Source organism: Aquarana catesbeiana, linkage group LG07, assembly GCF_042186555.1.
Source record: "Aquarana catesbeiana isolate 2022-GZ linkage group LG07, ASM4218655v1, whole genome shotgun sequence".
Lineage (NCBI taxonomy): Eukaryota > Metazoa > Chordata > Amphibia > Anura > Ranidae > Aquarana > Aquarana catesbeiana.
Window position 1 is genome coordinate 157,470,167 of NC_133330.1, and position 22,204 is coordinate 157,492,370.

The window sequence follows — 22,204 nt, forward strand, 5'->3', positions numbered from 1 at the left end:
TTGTAGTTCTTCTACAGTTTTTTGCACTTCAATTTAAGAGAGAACTCCAGCTTTTGAACTTACTTACTGTACCATAGTTTGTTGCTGTTGGGCTAAACTATGTCTCTCCCTAAGCTGTCAGCCCGCTGCATGTGCAAATGCAAAACTGTATGTTCTGTATCTGTGGCTGTCTACATACTACAGTACTATACCGCACTGTGTTCTGGGTATGGGCGGTGACTTCCATAAACACAAACTAGACTAGTCTACATTGCTTGCTGTGATTGGCTGAGTACCACTGGTGTAGACTAGTCTGTGTTCCACTTCCAGGATGTCTCCGCACATACCCGGATTCGGAACACAGTGCGGTCTACTGTATGACTAGTATGTATCTAACCCGCAGCTACATACATACACTTTTATATGACACATCCAGCCGCTGACACCTTAGGGAGAGAACTTGGGGAAAAAAACTACTAGTTCTCATTTAAGTTGAAAGAAAATAATAAATAAAAAATTTATTATAGCATAGCAGATAGCACTGTACTATGTTATATTTACAGAAACTGTGAAACAGAATAACGGCCTTCTGCCATATTTCTGTTATGGTTGAGAGAGTTGTTCTTTAAAGTACTACAGTACTTATACATAGTTTGTTCTGTTGTTGGGCTAAACTATGTCATTGTCTCTCCCTAACCTGTCAGCCCGCTGCATGTGCAAAACTGTATGTTCTGTATCTGTGGCTGTCTATATACTACAGTACCGCACTGTGTTCCCGGTATGGGCGGTGACTTCCATAAACACAGACTAGTCTACATTGCTTGCTGTGATTGGCTGAGCACTGCTGCTGTAAGACTAGTCTGTGTTCCAGGATGTCTCCGCCCATACCCGGGGAACACAGTGTGGTCTACTGTATGACTATGTATGTAACATGCAGCTACATACATACACTTATCGCACATCCAGCCGCTGACACCTTAGGGAGAGAGAACTGAATTACTAGTTCTGATGTAAGTTGGAAATTAATAAAATATAAAAAAGTCAGTCTTTGGCATTTTTTTATTATTATTATATTAATAATTATTATTATTATTTATTTTATTTTTTTTTATGCCTGTTTTATTTGGTATGGTGGTGCAATGTGCACTGACTGCAGTCTTATTTTATTTTTATCTTCTGTGTCCACTGTCCAATTTTATGTGGGTTACTTTTTATTAAAGTACTTTTTGACATTATTGGATTGTAGTATTCTTTTCTTCACAAAATTCATGATTAAGTTGAATATAAATAATATAATGAATACGAATGTAACACAATTTTGTATATCCAATAATTTTTTTGTGTAATATATAAAAAAAATCCTATTTCGGTTTTGGTGCTGTTTCGGTATCGGTTTCGGTTTTCGGGATCAAGGAAGATTTATTTTCGGTATCGGTTTCAGCACCAAAAAACCCATTCGGTGCATCCCTAGAAATAACCATCAGGTTTTTTTTTTGCCATACTTGCTCTACAAGGGAGCTTTGTCTTCACTTCCTGTCCTGTTAACAAAGCAACGTATAATAGGAAATCTCTTAAGAGTGAGGAAAATTATTTTTCTACAGCTGTCACTGAAAAAAGTAAACTAAAAATGTTAGGTTTCCCATCACTTACAGACTTGGTCACAAGACTTGCAGCCACATGAATATAGTTGAGATGCAAGTAATAAGAAATTACGGAGACAATTTCCTACAGGTTTGTGTCTTTTTATTAAATTATATAGGCAAAACATCTATCAACATATTTAAGACAGGTCAAGCATATGAGATGATAGATAATATTTGGTAAAATTATATTAATATGAAGACCAGATAAATTACACCAAATCCATCAAATATTTGTTATTTATCTATATAATATTTAAATTCAAAATCTGTTTATAATACATATTCAGAACACTGCACATCAATCTTTTGCTTCTGTTCAATAAAGTTTCCCATATTCTTCATTTGTGACGGGCATTTTCTTTTTTAGACAGATGTTTTATTGAAGTAGAATAATGCCGTATCTGGCCTATGGCTGAAAATAAAAAAAAAAACATCAAATCATTAACATTTCGAGTCGCTAGTGACAAGCTTTGCAATCTTTACATCTCTCAGTTTACTCATGACTGAGTCGGCCTTAGCTGTCAAAAATGACTCATGCAAATAGCAGAGCAGGTAGGCAGAAAAGGTCCTTTGTATTGAGGCAAGTGCACACTATAGAAGGATATGCTTTGTTTCTTACATTTTTTATTATAACTCTTAAGAGAGTTGGGAAGCCAGCTTTAAATGGTAAGTATATGTTCAAGATAAGAATGTGAAGCCATTAGAGTCCACTTAAACCCATTAGGACCTGTGTTTTGGTTGTAATTTATTTTGAATGGCAACCCAATGCACTAAAGCAGCCCATAAATAAGCCTTTTTTTCATTCACCCAGTAGATTTAATGAGAAAAAAATGACTCCTGGGCACTGTTGTATTATGTGGGGTGGGGGGGGGGCACAGGGAGATTGGGGGGGGGGGATTTGTGTTGTAAGGGGGACTTTGTGGGGCAGAAGAGGGTAAGTATTGTTCTAGAAAGGGACATTTCTTTGGGGGTGGGTTTGCTAGGAGTGGTGATTTAGAGGGATTTATGTTGGGAGGGGGGATGGGGGAAGAATATTTGTGCTAGGAGGGGGGGATTTGGGGACAATATTTGCTAAAGTGGGGATTTGAGGTGGGGGGGTGATGTGTGCTAGGAGGGGACATTTTAGGGGTAAAGGATTTGTGCTAGGAGGGTTGAATTTTTTGGGGAGTTGGCATTTGAGCAGGGGGGATTTGGGGGATGGAGGGGGCAAAGATTTGTGCTGAGAAGGGGGATTTCAGCAGTGGGGCAGATTTGTACTAGGAGGAGGGGGGTTTATGCTTAGGGGGTAAGTATGCAGATTAGTTCTCAGTGTTTTTGTGGGGGGAATTTTTGCTGACACATAATGCTCATACATCTTGAGGGGGGGGTGCAGTTTGGCAAGTGCACCCTGGGCTCTAGATAACCTTGACCCAGAACTGCCTCATCCACACACTCGATTAGCGGAGAAAACCCCAACAGAGTGGTTTTACTGAGGTTGATCAGTAGATCAACTCCTGTATAATCAAAGAGCTGATATGTGGATGTCCCTACGGAACCAGCTGAATTTCAATCAATGTATGGTGGCTTGAGCCAGTCAACTTCAGTGTACCCACATTGCAATGCACCATAATGCAAAGTGACTTCCACTTTTAAGTACACAATGGGATCAGAGCATGCATGTAAAACGAAAATGTACTTAAAGTGAAGCAATCCCTTTTTTCACTTCTGGGGGGTCAGGGACTATAGTGGAGGGCCATGGGCTGTAGTGGGGTGGTCAGGGAGTGAAGTTTATAGTACTGTACAGTAATCCACTTATGTTTAGGCAGCAACTCTGGGCTGGCTGGCGGGCAACTGTGGGCTGTCTGGTGGGCATGGCTGGTGGGCAACTCTGGGCTGGCTGGCAGGCATGGCTGGTGGGCAACTCTGGGCTGGTGCGACTTTGCCTCTTCACTTGTGGCCTCTAGTAATAGCGACAACTCCAGGTGGCAGCTCCGCCTCTTCCAGATCATACTGCGGCTGCGCGGTGTGGGAATGTCTGTACTTGCGAGCCACTTTACGTACACTTGCGGGTATGTCTGTACTCGAGAGTGTACATAAAGTGAGTGTACTTAATTTAATAATTAACAATGCCTAATTACCTGAGATTGATGAGGAAAGAACACTGTTTTTTGCAGACCAGATACTGACCATGTGAGATGCTGCGCAGCAAAATAAATGACGCAGGATCTCTTTTAGGTTTGTTTTGCTGCATTGACAGCTTATTCAACTTAATAGGCTGCCTTTACACAATGGATGGTAGCATGAATTTGTTAATGCATCAGACTAGATAGCCCTTTAATTAAAACGTTTGCTTTGCCCCAGTAGACAGGTTTGTTCTAATGTCATCTAAATATACAAATGTCTTTAGAACTTTATATAACACCCGTATCCGGTGGTTTCTAATTATTTCCCACATTTCTGACAATGAAAGCTCTAAGTTTAAAGATGGCCATAGACATCAGATGTCTCATTTGGCCAATTTTCCACTGGATATGGTGATAATTTTTATGACTAACTAAGATGTATGCCTTATCCATATATTTCCTATTTATTCCATAGTAAGCGTGGCCACACATTTTAGTTACAGTGCCAACCGTATGGTCAGTATCTGGTCTGCAAAAAACAGTGTTCTTTCCTCATCAATCTCAGGTAATTAGGCATTGTTAATTATTAATTGTTTTCACCTGAGACAAGTTGGATTTGGAGGTATTTTAGGGATATCTTGCATCTATTAGCATAAACATGTATGCTCTGATGTTTACATCATGTCTGCATGCTCATCCACGCTTTAATGTCTATTGCTAGTTTTACAAATCAACATTTTCTTTATAACCAGTGTGGACACAGTGGCCCCATAACATCTAACAATCTAGTCCAACAATGTACAGTATCTCACAAAAGTGAGTACACCCCTCACATTTTTGTAAATATTTTATTATATATTTTCATGTGACAACACTGAAGAAATGACACTTTGCTACAATGTAAACTAGTGAGTGTACAGCTTGTATAACAGTGTAAATTTGCTGTCCCCTCAAAATAACTCAACACACAGCCATTAATTTCTAAATCACCGGCAACAAAAGTGAGTACACTCCTAAGTGAAAATGTCCAAATTGGGCCCAAAGTGTCAATATTTTGTGTGGCCACCATTTTTTTCCAGCACTACCTTAACCCTCTTTGGCATGGAGTTCACCAGAGCTTCACAGATTGCCACTGGAGTCCCCTCCACTCCTCCATGACGACATCACGGAGCTGGTGGACGTTAGAGACTTTGCGCTCCTCCGCCTTCCATTTGAGGATGCCCCACAGATGCTCAATAGGGTTTAGGTCTGGAGACATGCTTGGCCAGTCCATCACCTTTACCCTCAGCTTTTTTTTAACAAAGCAGTGGTCATCTTGGAGGTGTGTTTGGGGTCTTAATCAATTTGGAATACTGCCCTGCGACCCATCTCCGAAGGGAGGGATCATGCTCTGCTTCGGTATGTCAAAGTACATGTTGGCATTCATGGTTCCCTCAATGAACTGTAGCTCCCCAGTGTCGGCAGCACTCATGCAGCCCCAGACCATCACACTCCCACCACCATGCTTGACTGTAGGCAAGACACACTTGTCTTTGTACTCCTCACCTGGATGCCACCACACATGCTTGACACCATCTGAACCAAAAAAGTTTATCTTGGTCTCATCAGACCACAGGACATGGTTCCAGTAATCCATGTCCTTAGTCTGTTTGTCTTCAACAAACTGCGGGCTTTCTTGTGCAACATCTTTAGAAGAGGCTTCCTTCTGGCACGACAACTATGCAGACCAATTTGATGCAGTGTGCGGCGTATGGTCTGAGCACTGACAGGCTGACACCCCCCCACCCCTTCAACCTCTGCAGCAACGCTGGCAGTATTCATTCTTCTATTTTCCAAAGACAACCTCTGGATATGACGCTGAGCATGTGCACTCAACTTCTTTGGTCGACCATGTCGAGGCCTGTTATGAGTGCATCCTGTCCTGTTATTCCGCTGTATGGTCTTGGCCACCATGCTACAGCTCGGTTTTAGGGTCTTGCCAATCTTCTTATGCCTAGGCCATCTTTATGTAGAGCAACAATTCCTTTTTTCAGATCCTCAGAGTTCTTTGCCATGAGGTGCCATGTTGAACTTCCAGTGACCAGTATGAGAATGAGAGTGATAACACAGAGTCACATGACACCGGGGAGAGAAAATGGCTAATTGGGCCCAATTTGAACATTTTCACTTAGGGGTGTACTCACTTTTGTTGAAAACGGTTTCAACATTAATGGCTGTGTGTTGAGTTATTTTGAGGGGACAGCAAATTTACACTGTTATACAAGCTGTACACTCACTACTTTACATTGTAACAAAGTGTCATTTTTTCACTGTCACATGAAAAGATATAATAAAATATTTACAAAAATGTGAGGGGTGTACTCACTTTTGTGAGATACTGTATGTATTATACATTAGGCAGACTTGAGCCACAGCTTTATTTTAAGGAGAAGTATGGCCAACGCTCTTTTGGCCATACTTCTCATTTAGATAACTGGAGCGCACTTAGTTCTGCACTTCTGTGCCCCAGATTCAGCCAACAGCAGGCTGAAGCCTGCTGTCGGCTGACATCACAGGCTCTGCAGAGATCCCAGCAGATGCCTGACCGGCAGCTGGCCCATCCTATCAGATAGCCTAGCCAGCAGCTCCCAGCCCCCTGCATAGTCTGGCACTCCAGTGAGTGCTGGAGGGACAGAGCAGAGAGCCAGTGACTGATAGTCACTGCTTTGTACTCAGTGAAGACCGTGAACTGAGCGATCAGCGGTCAGTCGATTGCTCAATTCTCAGTCTAAAGCCTCATACACACTATCAGATTTTCTGCTGATTTTTTTCTTTCAGATTTACCAAAACCATATAATATGAGGTCAAATCTTAGGAGTTTCAATTTGTGTGCAATCAGGCAGGCCCCTGCACTACATGGTTTTGGTAAATCTGATGACAAAAATCAGCAGAAAATCTGATAGTGTGTATGGGGCTTTAGAGCCGATGGTAGACAGCTGACATAGGTGATTATGTATGTTTGTTTTTTTGTAATCCCACACTTCTCTTTCAAGCTAAACTTAGAAAATAAGAAGTATGACACCCTTACCTTCAGGTTAGCTCTTGCTTTCTTCAGAATTCCACAGGTATTTGTAACTGTAATAAAAGAGTATAAGAGTTTATATATTCAGTGCCTTGAACATTTGTCATGTTACAACCAAAAACGTAAATGTATTTTATTGAGATTTTATGTAATAAACCAACACAAAGTGGAACATAAATTGTGAAGTGGAAGGAAAATGATAAATGTTTTTCAAAATTTTTTACAAATAAATACTGTATGTTAAAAGTGTGACATGCATTTGTATGCAGCGCCTCTGAGTCAATACTTTGTAGAACCACCTTTCGCTGCAATTACAGCTGCAAGTCTTTTTGGGTATGTCCCTACAAGCTTTTGCACATTTAGGCTAGGTCCACACTCATGCGAATTGGATGCGGGTTTCCCCGCATCCAATTAAATAATTAAATAATTGTTCTAAACTGTTTATGTTCATTGGAGGGACATTTAAAGTCCTATTTATAGAGTTTTTCTTTTTGAGCTATTCATTAAAGGATTTAGCCCTCCAATAACAATAGGAGAGTCTGAGCAAAAACTTTAGATACTCAGTTTTAGGGATGAGCCGAACACCCCCCGGTTCGGTTCACACTTGATAAAGTCACGTGACATGTGACGCAATGCGTTGGGAGGAGCCTAGTGACGTCATCCATAGTGCCGTAGTGTTACTCGCAGCTCAGCGTGAGGAGGAGATTATTGGTGGACGGCTGACTGCTCTATGCGCTATCATATCAGATTGATCCATGTGAGTGTATCCAGTATATTACCAAGAGAATAGTTAAAAGTACATTGCACAATGAATGTTTTTCTGCTTTTGATTGCATGATTGAAATACAATACCGGAGACGATTAACAGCGGATTACCAACATAAACAGTGAGCTGATAGAGTGCAATCGTAACATATGCTGAACTCCTCTTTAAAGGAGATATTCATTTAACCTGAGTTTCCTTTGACGTGTCTGTATCCCACATTACTTTTGTTTTAACATTCATAATGCAGTATGTGGACCTGTCATTTCCCTAAGACTACTGCAAGGTTGTTTCTATGGACTATATTTGCTATGATTTATTCACGATAAGTTCATCAATTAAGTAATTATAGCACAACTATACAATTTAAATATTTTTTAGCACAATTGTAGCAGCGTATTCAGCGCACCTTTTAATCACACATACACATTTTTTAACAGTGGTATCAGAGCACTAAATAAAGTGCAGCTTTATACACAATATCCCATTTTATTTGTGCATGCGAAAGCACATTTGAGTGTAATATTAGCACATATTATTTGGACTGAGGAATTTTAAATCACCACATTAATGCACATTTTTCGCAATTTTTAATTATTCACCAAGAGAATCCATAAAGCGCTTTAGTTTTATTATCACCACTTTGTAGAACCACCTTTCGCTGCAATTACAGCTGCAAGTCTTTTTGGGTATGTCCCTACAAGCTTTTGCACATTTAGGCTAGGTTCACACTCATGCGAATTGGATGCGGGTTTCCCCGCATCCAATTAAATAAATAATTGTTCTGAACTGTTTATGTTAATTGGAGGGGCATTTAAAGTCCTATTTATAGAGTTTTTCTTTTTGAGCTATTCATTAAAGGATTTAGCCCTCCAATAACAGTAGGAGAGTCTGAGCACCAAATTTAGATACTCAGTTTTAGGGATGAGCCGAACATCCCCCGGTTCGGTTCACACCAGAACATGCGAACAGACAAAAAAATTGTGTGAACATGCGAACACTGTTAAAGTCTATGGGTACGTGAAAAATCAAGTGTTCATTTTAAAGGCTTATATGCAAGTTATTGCCATAAAAAAGTGTTTGGGGACCCAGGTACTGCCACAGGGGACATGTATCAATGCAAAAGAAGTTTTAAAAATGGCCATTTTTTTTAATAATGCTTAAAGTGAAACAATTAAAATGAATATTCCTTTAAATATTGTGCCTGGGGGGTCCCCTTAGTCTGCCTGTAAAGTAGCACCTATTTCCCATGTTTATAACAGTACAAAATGACATTTCTAAAGGAAAAATGTAAAAAAAATATAAATGTCGGGAAGATCCTGCCAGTAATCAGCGCCCCGGGCTCATTGGTGTGCGTCTGCGGGCGCCATTGCGCGTGCGCACATCCCTGTTGGCGCCAGGCGGCTATTTAAACCTGCCTGTCATACTCAGTCCCCGCTGTCTGCTCTACAGCGTTCTGTGTGTCAAACCCTGATCTGCTCTGAGACTACCTGTTACTTGACCCAGCTATCTGTTTGTGACCATCCCAGCTATCTGCCTGCATCTGACCCCCGGCTTGCTTAGACCATTCTCCTGTTTGATCCCTGGTACCTTTGCTGTCCGTCTGATATCGATCACTGGCCTGTCTGACGATCCTTCTGCCTGAATCCTGATACCTGCCTACTTGCCTGCTGTTGTTCCTGGTTCCAGTCCAGCGTTCCAGTTTCCAGCCTGCTACCTGCTGTTGTTCCTGGTTCCAGTCCAGTATCCCAGTCTCCAGCCTGCTACCTGCTGTTGTTTCTGGTTCCAGTCCAGCGTTCCGGTTTCCAGCCTGCTTTCTGCTGTTGTTCCTTGTTCCAGTCCAGCATCCCAGTCTCCAGCCTGCTACCTACTGTTGCTCCTGGTTCCAGTCCAGCATCCCAGTTTCCAGCCTGCTACCTGCTGTGGTTCCTGGTTCCAGTCCAGCATTCCAGTTTCCAGCCTGCTACCTGCTGTTGTTCCTAGTTCCAGTCCAGCATCCCAGTCTCCAGCCTGCTTACCTGCTGTTGTTCCTGGTTCCAGTCAGCGTTCCAGTCTCCAGCCTACTTGCCTGCTGCATTCCTGTTTCCAGTCCAGCACTCCAGTCGTCTGCCTGCTTACCTGCTGTTGTTCCTGGCTCCAGTCAGCGTTCCAGTCTCCAGCCTTCTCTCCAGTTCCAGTTTCCTGGGTCCTAACTACTCCTGGACTTCTGGACGGACTATTGCTGCCAGGCACTCATACCACTCCTCACTCCTGTGCCCTCTGTCCCCATTTGAGGGGGCCATGAGTGGGAGCCGTAGGGGAGGCCTCTCTCTGCATTTCGGGCCTAAAACCTACCAGGTACGTGACAGTAAAATTGCTCGCGGCTGTAATGTATTGCCGGATCCTGGCAATATACATAAAAAAAATAATTTTAAAAAAACGGCGTGGATTCCCCCCCAGTCAATTACCAGGCCCCTCAGGGGAACTCCACACCAAAATGTAATAAAAAATGGTGTGGGGGTCCCCCCCAAAATCCATACCAGGCCTCTCATGGAGGTTGAGTTTTTCCGTTCTTTTCTCTTTTTTTCAGGACTGTCGGCACCATGATTGATGATGGATTTACATTGTGGGATGCTTTTTTTTTTTTTTTTGTTAAATAAATAATACACTGTGTTATATAAACTACACTGCCTGCATTGACGGAATATAGAGTCTACATTGAATGCCGAGTATATATACAGTATCTCACAAAAGTGAGTACACCCCTAACATTTTTGTAAATATTTTATTATATCTTTTCATGTGACAACACTGAACAAATGACACTTTACTACAATGTAAACTAGTGAGTGTACAGCTTGTATAACAAATGTGTGGGGGGGGGGTTAGCCTGTCAGTGCTCAGACCATACACCGCACACTGCATCAAATTGGTCTGCATGGCTGTTGTCCCAGAAGGAAGCCTCTTCTAAAGATGTTGCACAAGAAAGCCTGCAAACAGTTTGCTGAAGACAAGCAGACTAAGGACATGAATTACTGGAACCATGTCCTGTGGTCTGATGAGACCAAGATAAACTTATTGGTTTCAGATGGTGTCAATCATGTGTGGCAGCAACCAGGTGAGGAGTACAAAGACAAGTGTGTCTTGCCTATAGTCAAGCATGGTGGTGGGACTGTCAAGGTCTGGGGCTGCGTGAGTGTTGCTGGCACTGGGGAGCTACAGTTCATTGAGGGAACCATGAATGCCAACATGTACTGTGGCATACTGAAGCAGAGCATGATTCCCTCCCTTCTGAGACTGGGCCCCAGGGCAGTATTCCAACATAACGACCCCAAACACACCTCCAAGACGACCACTGCCTTGCTAAAGAAGCCGAGGGTAAAGGTGATGGACTGACCAAGCATGTCTCTAGACCTAAACCCTATTGAGCATCTATGGGGCATCCTCAAACGGAAGGTAAAGGAGCGCAAGGTCTCTAACATCAACCAGCTCCGTGATGTCATCATGGAGGAGTGGAAGAGGACTCCAGTGGCAACCTGTGAAGCTCTGGTGAACTCCATGCCCAAGAGGGTTAAAGCAGTGCTGGAAAATAATGGTGGCCACACAAAATATTGACACTTTGGGCCCAATTTGGACATTTTCACTTAGGGGTGTACTCACTTTTGTTGCCAGCAGTTTAGACATTAATGGCTGTGTGTTGAGTTATTTTGAGGGGACAGCAAATTTACACTGTTATACAAGCTGTGTAATCATTACTTTACATTATAGCAAAGTGTCATTTCTTCAGTGTTGTTACATGAAAAGATATAATTAAATATTTACAAAAATGTGAGGGGTGTATTCACTTTTGTGAGATACTGTGTGTGTGTGTGTGTGTGTGTGTGTGTGTGTGTGTGTGTGTGTGTATATATATATATATATATATATATATATATATATATATATATATATATTCTCAAATATACTGCCACTAACTAACCTGCCTGCCTAATCTAGCTCAAACTATCTCTGTCCACACACTATATATGTATGTAGCCTGATATAGTGTGGGGCATGGACTTAGTCCCCCTGAGCCATGATTGGCCAAAGGCACCCTGCGGGACCTCACTACCCACCCCTGACCATTCCGAGTATTCCCCATTTATCACCACCCTCTGAACTCGCCCTTGTAGCCAGTTTTCAATCCGTGTACTCCCCATATGGTTCATGCCAACTGACCTTACTTTGTACAGTAAACGTTTATAGGGAACTGTGTCAAATGCTTTTGCAAAATTCAGATACACCCTGTCCACGGGCCTTCCTTTATCTAGATGGCAACTCCCCTCTTCATAGAAGGTTAATAGATTTTTGGCAAGAACGATTCTTCATAAATCCATGCTGATTACTGCTAATGATACTGTTTTCATTACTAAAATCTTGCATATAGTCCCTTATCATTCTCTCCAAAAGCTTGCATACTGTTGATGTTATGCTAACTGGTCTGTTATTCCCAGGGATGTATTTTGGGCCTTTTTAAAATATTGGTGCTACATTGGCTTTTCTCCAATCCGCTGGTACCATTCCAGTCAGTAGACTGTCAGTAAAAATTAGGAACAATGGTCTGGCAACGACTTGATTGAGTTCCCTAAGTACCCTTGGGTGCAAGCCATTCGGTCCCATGTTCCCCCTGCTCAATAAACAGACAGTACTCACAGCACATAGGCTGTTGAGATAAATATAATGGGAAGGCGAAGAGTCTCCATCAAATGGGAGTCAAAGGCATCTATTTTCATATTCTAAGTACCAAAGAAAAAGTATGGCTTTAGGTGGTTTGAAACCAGAAAGCATAGCATAGTCGTTCAGAAAGGCACTCATGGTTCATTGGAACTTGAAGTCTTGTGGCAGTACAGATGTACAGATCCTACCTTGAGATCTATCTAGGTGCTGGTGTTGGGGTCTTGGAGAGGACAGTGAAATTGGTCTCAGGTTCTCGAGAAAGCACAGCCAGTCTGTGAGTTGAAGTGCCTCACAGTCCAGCAAATGGAATGGGACGGGAGCTGTGATGGTTTCAACAGGGTGAGGGATTGGTCCACCTTCTGGATTGTCAAAAGATTACATCTAGTGGAATCCATGCAGGAGTTCTGAAGGTGGATTCTCACAGTTGTGTGATCGGCTTGGTGTCATTTCAAGAGCAAGTGAGTGCATTATGTGTCCTGTTATCTTTGCTTAATAAAGAAGTTTATTGCACTACTAGTGCATGTGCTTCCCTGGTTGTTAAAAGTGAAATAAATCAGCGCGAAATGGTGAGAGATTATGTTCTAAAGCTGCTGAACACTAGGGTCAAAAAACAAATCCCTCAAAACAGTATAATATCAAATAGTGCAGCGCTAAAATTAAAAACAGTCCATAAAGGAGATATAATGTCTTCATATGCAAACGAACACCCGTAGAAAGAGACGTGGTTCAGGCAGCCCTCCACCAAAGGATAAGATGGCCTCTCACCTGGGGGAATGGACCCTTTAATTACAGAGGGTCAGATAACGCCTTATGGTTGTAATCATACAGGAGGCAGCATCCGTCAGGGTACAGGTGACACACACACCAACAAGACCACAGGGCTCCGTAATAAAACACTCCAATGGGGTCGGGACATGAAACAAAAAAAGTGGCAACAAATAGTGCTCTCTGTTTGCAAACAATTTATTTAAAATATTAAAAATGTGCACTCACATAGGTAGCACTCAATGTGTGCATGTAGGTAGTCAGATAGGAAAAACCTCCGTGTAGCTGTGTGGACGAGCGGCGGCCGCGGGTGACGTCACGGCGTATCCTCGTGTCTGGACGCGTTGCGTCCCAGTGGGCGGGGACTTCATCAGCAGATGAGGACACGTCGTGGGCACCCGCGCTATATGGAAGGTAAGTAACCATGACAACGGAAAAACATGGTGAAATCAGCTGATCGCTAAACCCGGAAGTCAGTCCGGACATGACCCCTCTTAGTAATTTGCAAAAAACGGAATACAATAATCCCACACACATTGCTGCTAAAGAGGGGGAGGGAGGGGGAGGTTTCTGGGAATGCAATAAGATGCATAAATCTAAAAGGAGAAGTACATAAAACTAAAATATATGGAATCAAAATGCCAATGGACATTTTAGAGTGCATAATAAATGTGACATATATGACAGTCAACCGCGGCTACCCTCATCCACACTGATCAATACTATTACAATATACCTAAAAATGACAAATATAATCAAACATAAACAATATTCAAACTAATACATTCTAATATTAAAAAATCAGCGATCTGATATAAAACAGTTGGTGTCAAAATCCACGTTTAACCCTTCAGGGCAGAGAACCCTGGTTTCAAAGATCCAATATGATTCTCTTTTACTCAATTGTCTTAGAAAATTGCCACCCCTCCAATGCCTAGTAACCCTTTCTATGCCCCAAAATTTTAGGCTTTTTGGGTTCTGATGGTGATGTAATTTGAAATGACGAGATACATTGTGAGTTTTGAGGCCTTTTTTAATATTATTAATATGTTCAGCAAGCCTCACGTGTAGGGGTCTCGATGTCCTCCCGATATACTGGAGCCCGCACCCGCACTCCAGCATATACACGACCCCTACCGTATTACAAGTTATCAGCTGTTTTATCTCGTATTCCTTATTTGTGGCAGATGCCAGAAACTTCTTTCTTTTCTTCAAGTTTCCCTTAGCATGTTTACAAGGGACGCATTTGCCACACGCATAGAAACCTCCCAAGAAGGAAAAAAGCCTATCAGAGCGAGAAACGGGAGGGTTGAGAACACTGGGAGCCAAACGGTCCCTCAATGATGGGGCTTTCTTATATATAAATTGGGGGCGGTCCGGTAAAACGGGACCTAAGATTCTATCCTGTTTTAAGATGGGCCAGTTTTTAAGAACTACTTTTTCAAAGGTGCGGTATTGCACATTGTAATCAAGCACCATCTTAAAATTATGGTTAGTTACCCCAGCCTCCTTTACGGTGTTAGAAACTAAACCATCCCTATCCATAGCTTTTACTCTCATAACCTCCTTCTCTAGCACTGATCGGTCATATCCTTTCTGTTCAAACCTAGAGGTTAGAATATGTGACTGCGAGATGAAATCATCATCATGAGTACAATTCCTGCGCAGCCTAATATACTGCCCCCTGGGGATGTTACACAACCAAGATTGATGGTGACAACTCCCCAGGGGGATGTATGAATTGCGATCGGTGGGCTTGAAATAATTGGTCATCACAAAGTGATCATGTGCAACACTAATAGTCAGATCAAGAAACACCACTTTTTCAGGGTCAATGGTCCAGGTAAGGGCTATATTTTTTTGGTTGTTGTTAAGAGCCTCAATAAACATATTCAGTTTGTCTCTATCTCCCTTCCAAACCAGGATAAGATCATCGATAAATCGACGGTAACAGATAAGCTCTGGGGGTTTATTATGAAAAACAGCCTCTTCCTCCCAGTGGGCCATGAATATATTGGCCACACTGGGAGCAAAGCGAGCCCCCATTGCTACTCCCCTAGTTTGCAAAAAGTACTCTTTATCATACCAAAAATAATTTTTGGTTAGGCAGAAATTTAAACAATCCAAAAGAAATTCCTGATGCCTCCCTGATAAAGATGAGGAGGATAATGCCCATTCTACAGAAGACATAGCATCCTGGTGACCAATGATAGTGTAAAGAGAACTAACATCCGCTGTTACTAAAAAGATGGGTGATGCACACTCCAAACCTTCCAAGATCTGAATGATGTGCTTGGTGTCTTTTAAAAAGGCAGGAGTTTTGGTAACAAGCGGCTGTAAGAAAAAGTCTATATATTGCCCTAACCTTGCTGAGACTGAGTCGATCCCATTAACAATGGGTCGACCAGGGGGATTAACTATATCCTTATGGATTTTGGGCAAAAAGTAAATAATAGGTGTTCTACAAAACAAAGGATCTAAATACATTGCTTCCTTCCTATTGAGGATTTTTTGGTCCTTACCATCCTCTATGATGGTATGTAACTCATCCTTGTACAAAAGCATAGGGTCTTTGCTCAGAACCCTATATGTATCATGATCAGAAAGCAAACGCGCCATTTCCGATTGGTAATATTCTTTACTTAAAATGACCAAACCACCCCCCTTATCAGCGGGGCGAATGACAATGTCTTTACGTTCAGCTAGTGATTGGATCCCTCGCTTGATGTACTGAGGGTCAGTAATTTTCTTAATCCTCAGCTGGTTCAAATCGTGGGACACCATGTTTTTAAAAACTTCTAAGTATTTGTTATCGGCATTTTGTGGATTAAACGTGGATTTATTCCGTAAAGAGGAATATTGTGATGTTGAAGATTTAGTTGCCTGATTCGATTTGGCCAGAAAATATTTCTTCATATTCAGGGTCCGGACATATTTTTGAATATTCACATAGGTGTCAAATTTATTAAGATTCTTGATGGGTGCAAATTTTAGACCTCGATCAAGAACCCTAATTTCATCATCAGTTAGTGTAACTTGACTAAGATTATAAATACCCACCCCTACCGTGGTTTGGGCCTTTTGTATTCTCCTGCCCCCTCTCCTTCCTCTCTTTGTTTTCGTTTGCGAGGGCCGGTGTTTAAAGGAGTGTGGGGCACCGGCTGATTCCAATGCTCCCCTCGGGGAGGATAATAGGGTTGAGGGGGGTATCTCTGATCCCCCCGTTGGCCTAAAAAACCTTCCTCTCTGTATGGAGTATGGTCCGCTAGTGGAGCAAATCGGTTAGAAGTGGGGACAGATCTATTGTAGGGAGGATTGGGACCACCTCTCTCCCCATGGTTGTCATACGCTGAGTGGCTATTTTGACGATTAGGGGTACCATAATGGTTATAAGGCCTATTATTACCTCTGCCCTTCCCTTTAAAATTACCTTTTTTGTTATTGTTCTTTTTCTTATTAGCATAAGTATTAGAATAAGGTACAGAGTTAACTTGATATGAATAATCATATTCATGGATGGGATTATTTCTAGGGGTAGCAACTCCTGTGTCATTTGTAACAACATGGGTACTGACAGTGGCCGAAGCCGAATCTTCTATGCCTGAGGAGTTCTGCCATTTATAAATAATCCCCCCATTAAAATCTTCAAAATCCCTAATGAATTTTTTCCGTTTTTTATTTTGTGTTTCTAAATCCCATTTGGTAAGCTTATTTTTGAGTTCTCCAGACAATCTATTGAACTCATCACAATCTTTAAGGGCTTCAATGTTTTTAGTGATTTCTCCAATCTGGGAGTCGAGAGTGGCCATTCTCTTCCTCTTCCGAGTTAGGAGAAACTCAAGTAGTTCAAAACCTTTTTTGGTGAAAAAATCACTCCATTCAGACATAGACTGGACATCAACCAGACCATCATTGGGGGGTAAATCCCACCGAAGACGTCTAGGGATAAGTCTAGCTGCAAGATACTGCTCAAATGATGTGATATCCCACCAGGTCTTGATCTTTTTTTCATAAATATAACCGAGTTTCCTAAAAGATTGTGGTAAATCGTTACTAGGCTCTATAGTAGGATTCCTGGAGAATACCTCATTGATTTTGATATCTCGTTTCTCGAAATATTTAAAAACTTCCATATCGCAGCTAGATTAATAAAATTGAACAGAACTAAATAAAAGTGAAATAAATCAGCGCGAAATGGTGAGAGAATATGTTCTAAAGCTGCTGAACACTAGGGTCAAAAAACAAATCCCTCAAAACAGTATAATATCAAATAGTGCAGCGCTAAAATTAAAAACAGTCCATAAAGGAGATATAATGTCTTCATGTGCAAACGAACACCCGTAGAAAGAGACGTGGTTCAGGCAGCCCTCCACCAAAGGATAAGATGGCCTCTCACCTGGGGGAATGGACCCTTTAATTACAGAGGGTCAGATAACGCCTTATGGTTGTAATCATACAGGAGGCAGCATCCGTCAGGGTACAGGTGACACACACACCAACAAGACCACAGGGCTCCGTAATAAAACACTCCAATGGGGTCGGGACATGAAACAAAAAAAGTGGCAACAAATAGTGCTCTCTGTTTGCAAACAATTTATTTAAAATATTAAAAATGTGCACTCACATAGGTAGCACTCAATGTGTGCATGTAGGTAGTCAGATAGGAAAAACCTCCGTGTAGCTGTGTGGACGAGCGGCGGCCGCGGGTGACGTCACGGCGTATCCTCGTGTCTGGACGCGTTGCGTCCCAGTGGGCGGGGACTTCATCAGCAGATGAGGACACGTCGTGGGCACCCGCGCTATATGGAAGGTAAGTAACCATGACAACGGAAAAACATGGTGAAATCAGCTGATCGCTAAACCCGGAAGTCAGTCCGGACATGACCCCTCTTAGTAATTTGCAAAAAACGGAATACAATAATCCCACACACATTGCTGCTAAAGAGGGGGAGGGAGGGGGAGGTTTCTGGGAATGCAATAAGATGCATAAATCTAAAAGGAGAAGTACATAAAACTAAAATATATGGAATCAAAATGCCAATGGACATTTTAGAGTGCATAATAAATGTGACATATATGACAGTCAACCGCGGCTACCCTCATCCACACTGATCAATACTATTACAATATACCTAAAAATGACAAATATAATCAAACATAAACAATATTCAAACTAATACATTCTAATATTAAAAAATCAGCGATCTGATATAAAACAGTTGGTGTCAAAATCCACGTTTAACCCTTCAGGGCAGAGAACCCTGGTTTCAAAGATCCAATATGATTCTCTTTTACTCAATTGTCTTAGAAAATTGCCACCCCTCCAATGCCTAGTAACCCTTTCTATGCCCCAAAATTTTAGGCTTTTTGGGTTCTGATGGTGATGTAATTTGAAATGACGAGATACATTGTGAGTTTTGAGGCCTTTTTTAATATTATTAATATGTTCAGCAAGCCTCACGTGTAGGGGTCTCGATGTCCTCCCGATATACTGGAGCCCGCACCCGCACTCCAGCATATACACGACCCCTACCGTATTACAAGTTATCAGCTGTTTTATCTCGTATTCCTTATTTGTGGCAGATGCCAGAAACTTCTTTCTTTTCTTCAAGTTTCCCTTAGCATGTTTACAAGGGACGCATTTGAACATATTGCTGAACATATTAATAATATTAAAAAAGGTCTCAAAACTCACAATGTATCTCGTCATTTCAAATTACATCACCATCAGAACCCAAAAAGCCTAAAATTTTGGGGCATAGAAAGGGTTACTAGGCATTGGAGGGGTGGCAATTTTCTAAGACAATTGAGTAAAAGAGAATCATATTGGATCTTTGAAACCAGGGTTCTCTGCCCTGAAGGGTTAAACGTGGATTTTGACACCAACTGTTTTATATCAGATCGCTGATTTTTTAATATTAGAATGTATTAGTTTATGTTTGATTATATTTGTCATTTTTAGGTATATTGTAATAGTATTGATCAGTGTGGATGAGGGTAGCCGCGGTTGACTGTCATATATGTCACATTTATTATGCACTCTAAAATGTCCATTGGCATTTTGATTCCATATATTTTAGTTTTATGTACTTCTCCTTTTAGATTTATGCATCTTATTGCATTCCCAGATACCTCCCCCTCCCTCCCCCTCTTTAGCAGCAATGTGTGTGGGATTATTGTATTCCGTTTTTTGCAAATTACTAAGAGGGGTCATGTCCGGACTGACTTCCGGGTTTAGCGATCAGCTGATTTCACCATGTTTTTCCGTTGTCATGGTTACTTACCTTCCATATAGCGCGGGTGCCCACGACGTGTCCTCATCTGCTGATGAAGTCCCCGCCCACTGGGACGCAACGCGTCCAGACACGAGGATACGCCGTGACGTCACCCGCGGCCGCCGCTCGTCCACACAGCTACACGGAGGTTTTTCCTATCTGACTACCTACATGCACACATTGAGTGCTACCTATGTGAGTGCACATTTTTAATATTTTAAATAAATTGTTTGCAAACAGAGAGCACTATTTGTTGCCACTTTTTTTGTTTCATGTCCCGACCCCATTGGAGTGTTTTATTACGGAGCCCTGTGGTCTTGTTGGTGTGTGTGTCACCTGTACCCTGACGGATGCTGCCTCCTGTATGATTACAACCATAAGGCGTTATCTGACCCTCTGTAATTAAAGGGTCCATTCCCCCAGGTGAGAGGCCATCTTATCCTTTGGTGGAGGGCTGCCTGAACCACGTCTCTTTCTACGGGTGTTCGTTTGCACATGAAGACATTATATCTCCTTTATGGACTGTTTTTAATTTTAGCGCTGCACTATTTGATATTATACTGTTTTGAGGGATTTGTTTTTTGACCCTAGTGTTCAGCAGCTTTAGAACATATTCTCTCACCATTTCGCGCTGATTTATTTCACTTTTATTTAGTTCTGTTCAAATTTCATTAATCTAGCTGCGATATGGAAGTTTTTAAATATTTCGAGAAACGAGATATCAAAATCAATGAGGTATTCTCCAGGAATCCTACTATAGAGCCTAGTAACGATTTACCACAATCTTTTAGGAAACTCGGTTATATTTATGAAAAAAAGATCAAGACCTGGTGGGATATCACATCATTTGAGCAGTATCTTGCAGCTAGACTTATCCCTAGACGTCTTCGGTGGGATTTACCCCCCAATGATGGTCTGGTTGATGTCCAGTCTATGTCTGAATGGAGTGATTTTTTCACCAAAAAAGGTTTTGAACTACTTGAGTTTCTCCTAACTCGGAAGAGGAAGAGAATGGCCACTCTCGACTCCCAGATTGGAGAAATCACTAAAAACATTGAAGCCCTTAAAGATTGTGATGAGTTCAATAGATTGTCTGGAGAACTCAAAAATAAGCTTACCAAATGGGATTTAGAAACACAAAATAAAAAACGGAAAAAATTCATTAGGGATTTTGAAGATTTTAATGGGGGGATTATTTATAAATGGCAGAACTCCTCAGGCATAGAAGATTCGGCTTCGGCCACTGTCAGTACCCATGTTGTTACAAATGACACAGGAGTTGCTACCCCTAGAAATAATCCCATCCATGAATATGATTATTCATATCAAGTTAACTCTGTACCTTATTCTAATACTTATGCTAATAAGAAAAAGAACAATAACAAAAAAGGTAATTTTAAAGGGAAGGGCAGAGGTAATAATAGGCCTTATAACCATTATGGTACCCCTAATCGTCAAAATAGCCACTCAGCGTATGACAACCATGGGGAGAGAGGTGGTCCCAATCCTCCCTACAATAGATCTGTCCCCACTTCTAACCGATTTGCTCCACTAGCGGACCATACTCCATACAGAGAGGAAGGTTTTTTAGGCCAACGGGGGGATCAGAGATACCCCCCTCAACCCTATTATCCTCCCCGAGGGGAGCATTGGAATCAGCCGGTGCCCCACACTCCTTTAAACACCGGCCCTCGCAAACGAAAACAAAGAGAGGAAGGAGAGGGGGCAGGAGAATACAAAAGGCCCAAACCACGGTAGGGGTGGGTATTTATAATCTTAGTCAAGTTACACTAACTGATGATGAAATTAGGGTTCTTGATCGAGGTCTAAAATTTGCACCCATCAAGAATCTTAATAAATTTGACACCTATGTGAATATTCAAAAATATGTCCGGACCCTGAATATGAAGAAATATTTTCTGGCCAAATCGAATCAGGCAACTAAATCTTCAACATCACAATATTCCTCTTTACGGAATAAATCCACGTTTAATCCACAAAATGCCGATAACAAATACTTAGAAGTTTTTAAAAACATGGTGTCCCACGATTTGAACCAGCTGAGGATTAAGAAAATTACTGACCCTCAGTACATCAAGCGAGGGATCCAATCACTAGCTGAACGTAAAGACATTGTCATTCGCCCCGCTGATAAGGGGGGTGGTTTGGTCATTTTAAGTAAAGAATATTACCAATCGGAAATGGCGCGTTTGCTTTCTGATCATGATACATATAGGGTTCTGAGCAAAGACCCTATGCTTTTGTACAAGGATGAGTTACATGCCATCATAGAGGATGGTAAGGACCAAAAAATCCTCAATAGGAAGGAAGCAATGTATTTAGATCCTTTGTTTTGTAGAACACCTATTATTTACTTTTTGCCCAAAATCCATAAGGATATAGTTAATCCCCCTGGTCGACCCATTGTTAATGGGATCGACTCAGTCTCAGCAAGGTTAGGGCAATATATAGACTTTTTCTTACAGCCGCTTGTTACCAAAACTCCTGCCTTTTTAAAAGACACCAAGCACATCATTCAGATCTTGGAAGGATTGGAGTGTGCATCACCCATCTTTTTAGTAACAGCGGATGTTAGTTCTCTTTACACTATCATTGGTCACCAGGATGCTATGTCTTCTGTAGAATGGGCATTATCCTCCTCATCTTTATCAGGGAGGCATCAGGAATTTCTTTTGGATTGTTTAAATTTCTGCCTAACCAAAAATTATTTTTGGTATGATAAAGAGTACTTTTTGCAAACTAGGGGAGTAGCAATGGGGGCTCGCTTTGCTCCCAGTGTGGCCAATATATTCATGGCCCACTGGGAGGAAGAGGCTGTTTTTCATAATAAACCCCCAGAGCTTATCTGTTACCGTCGATTTATCGATGATCTTATCCTGGTTTGGAAGGGAGATAGAGAC

The 22,204-nt window shown here is 41.6% G+C and overlaps 1 protein-coding gene across 5 annotated transcripts in view; it reads right to left on the reverse strand.

Annotated features, from left to right (window-relative positions):
* Positions 1-1,783: 1,783 nt before the first annotated feature.
* Positions 1,784-22,204, reverse strand: part of LOC141103311 (myomegalin-like) — a 716,510-nt gene continuing 696,089 nt past the window's right edge. For 2 of the 5 annotated variants that reach the window (XM_073592764.1, XM_073592765.1), the window contains 2 exons: positions 6,792-6,838; positions 1,784-2,034 (listed from right to left, as the gene is read on the reverse strand). In XM_073592764.1, coding sequence (XP_073448865.1) covers positions 2,029-2,034; positions 6,792-6,838 — 53 coding nt within the window. In that variant the 3' untranslated portion in view covers positions 1,784-2,028. The remainder of the gene's footprint in view (positions 2,035-6,791; positions 6,839-22,204) is intronic. The other 3 variants (XM_073592767.1, XM_073592766.1, XM_073592768.1) reach the window with 3 other exon arrangements.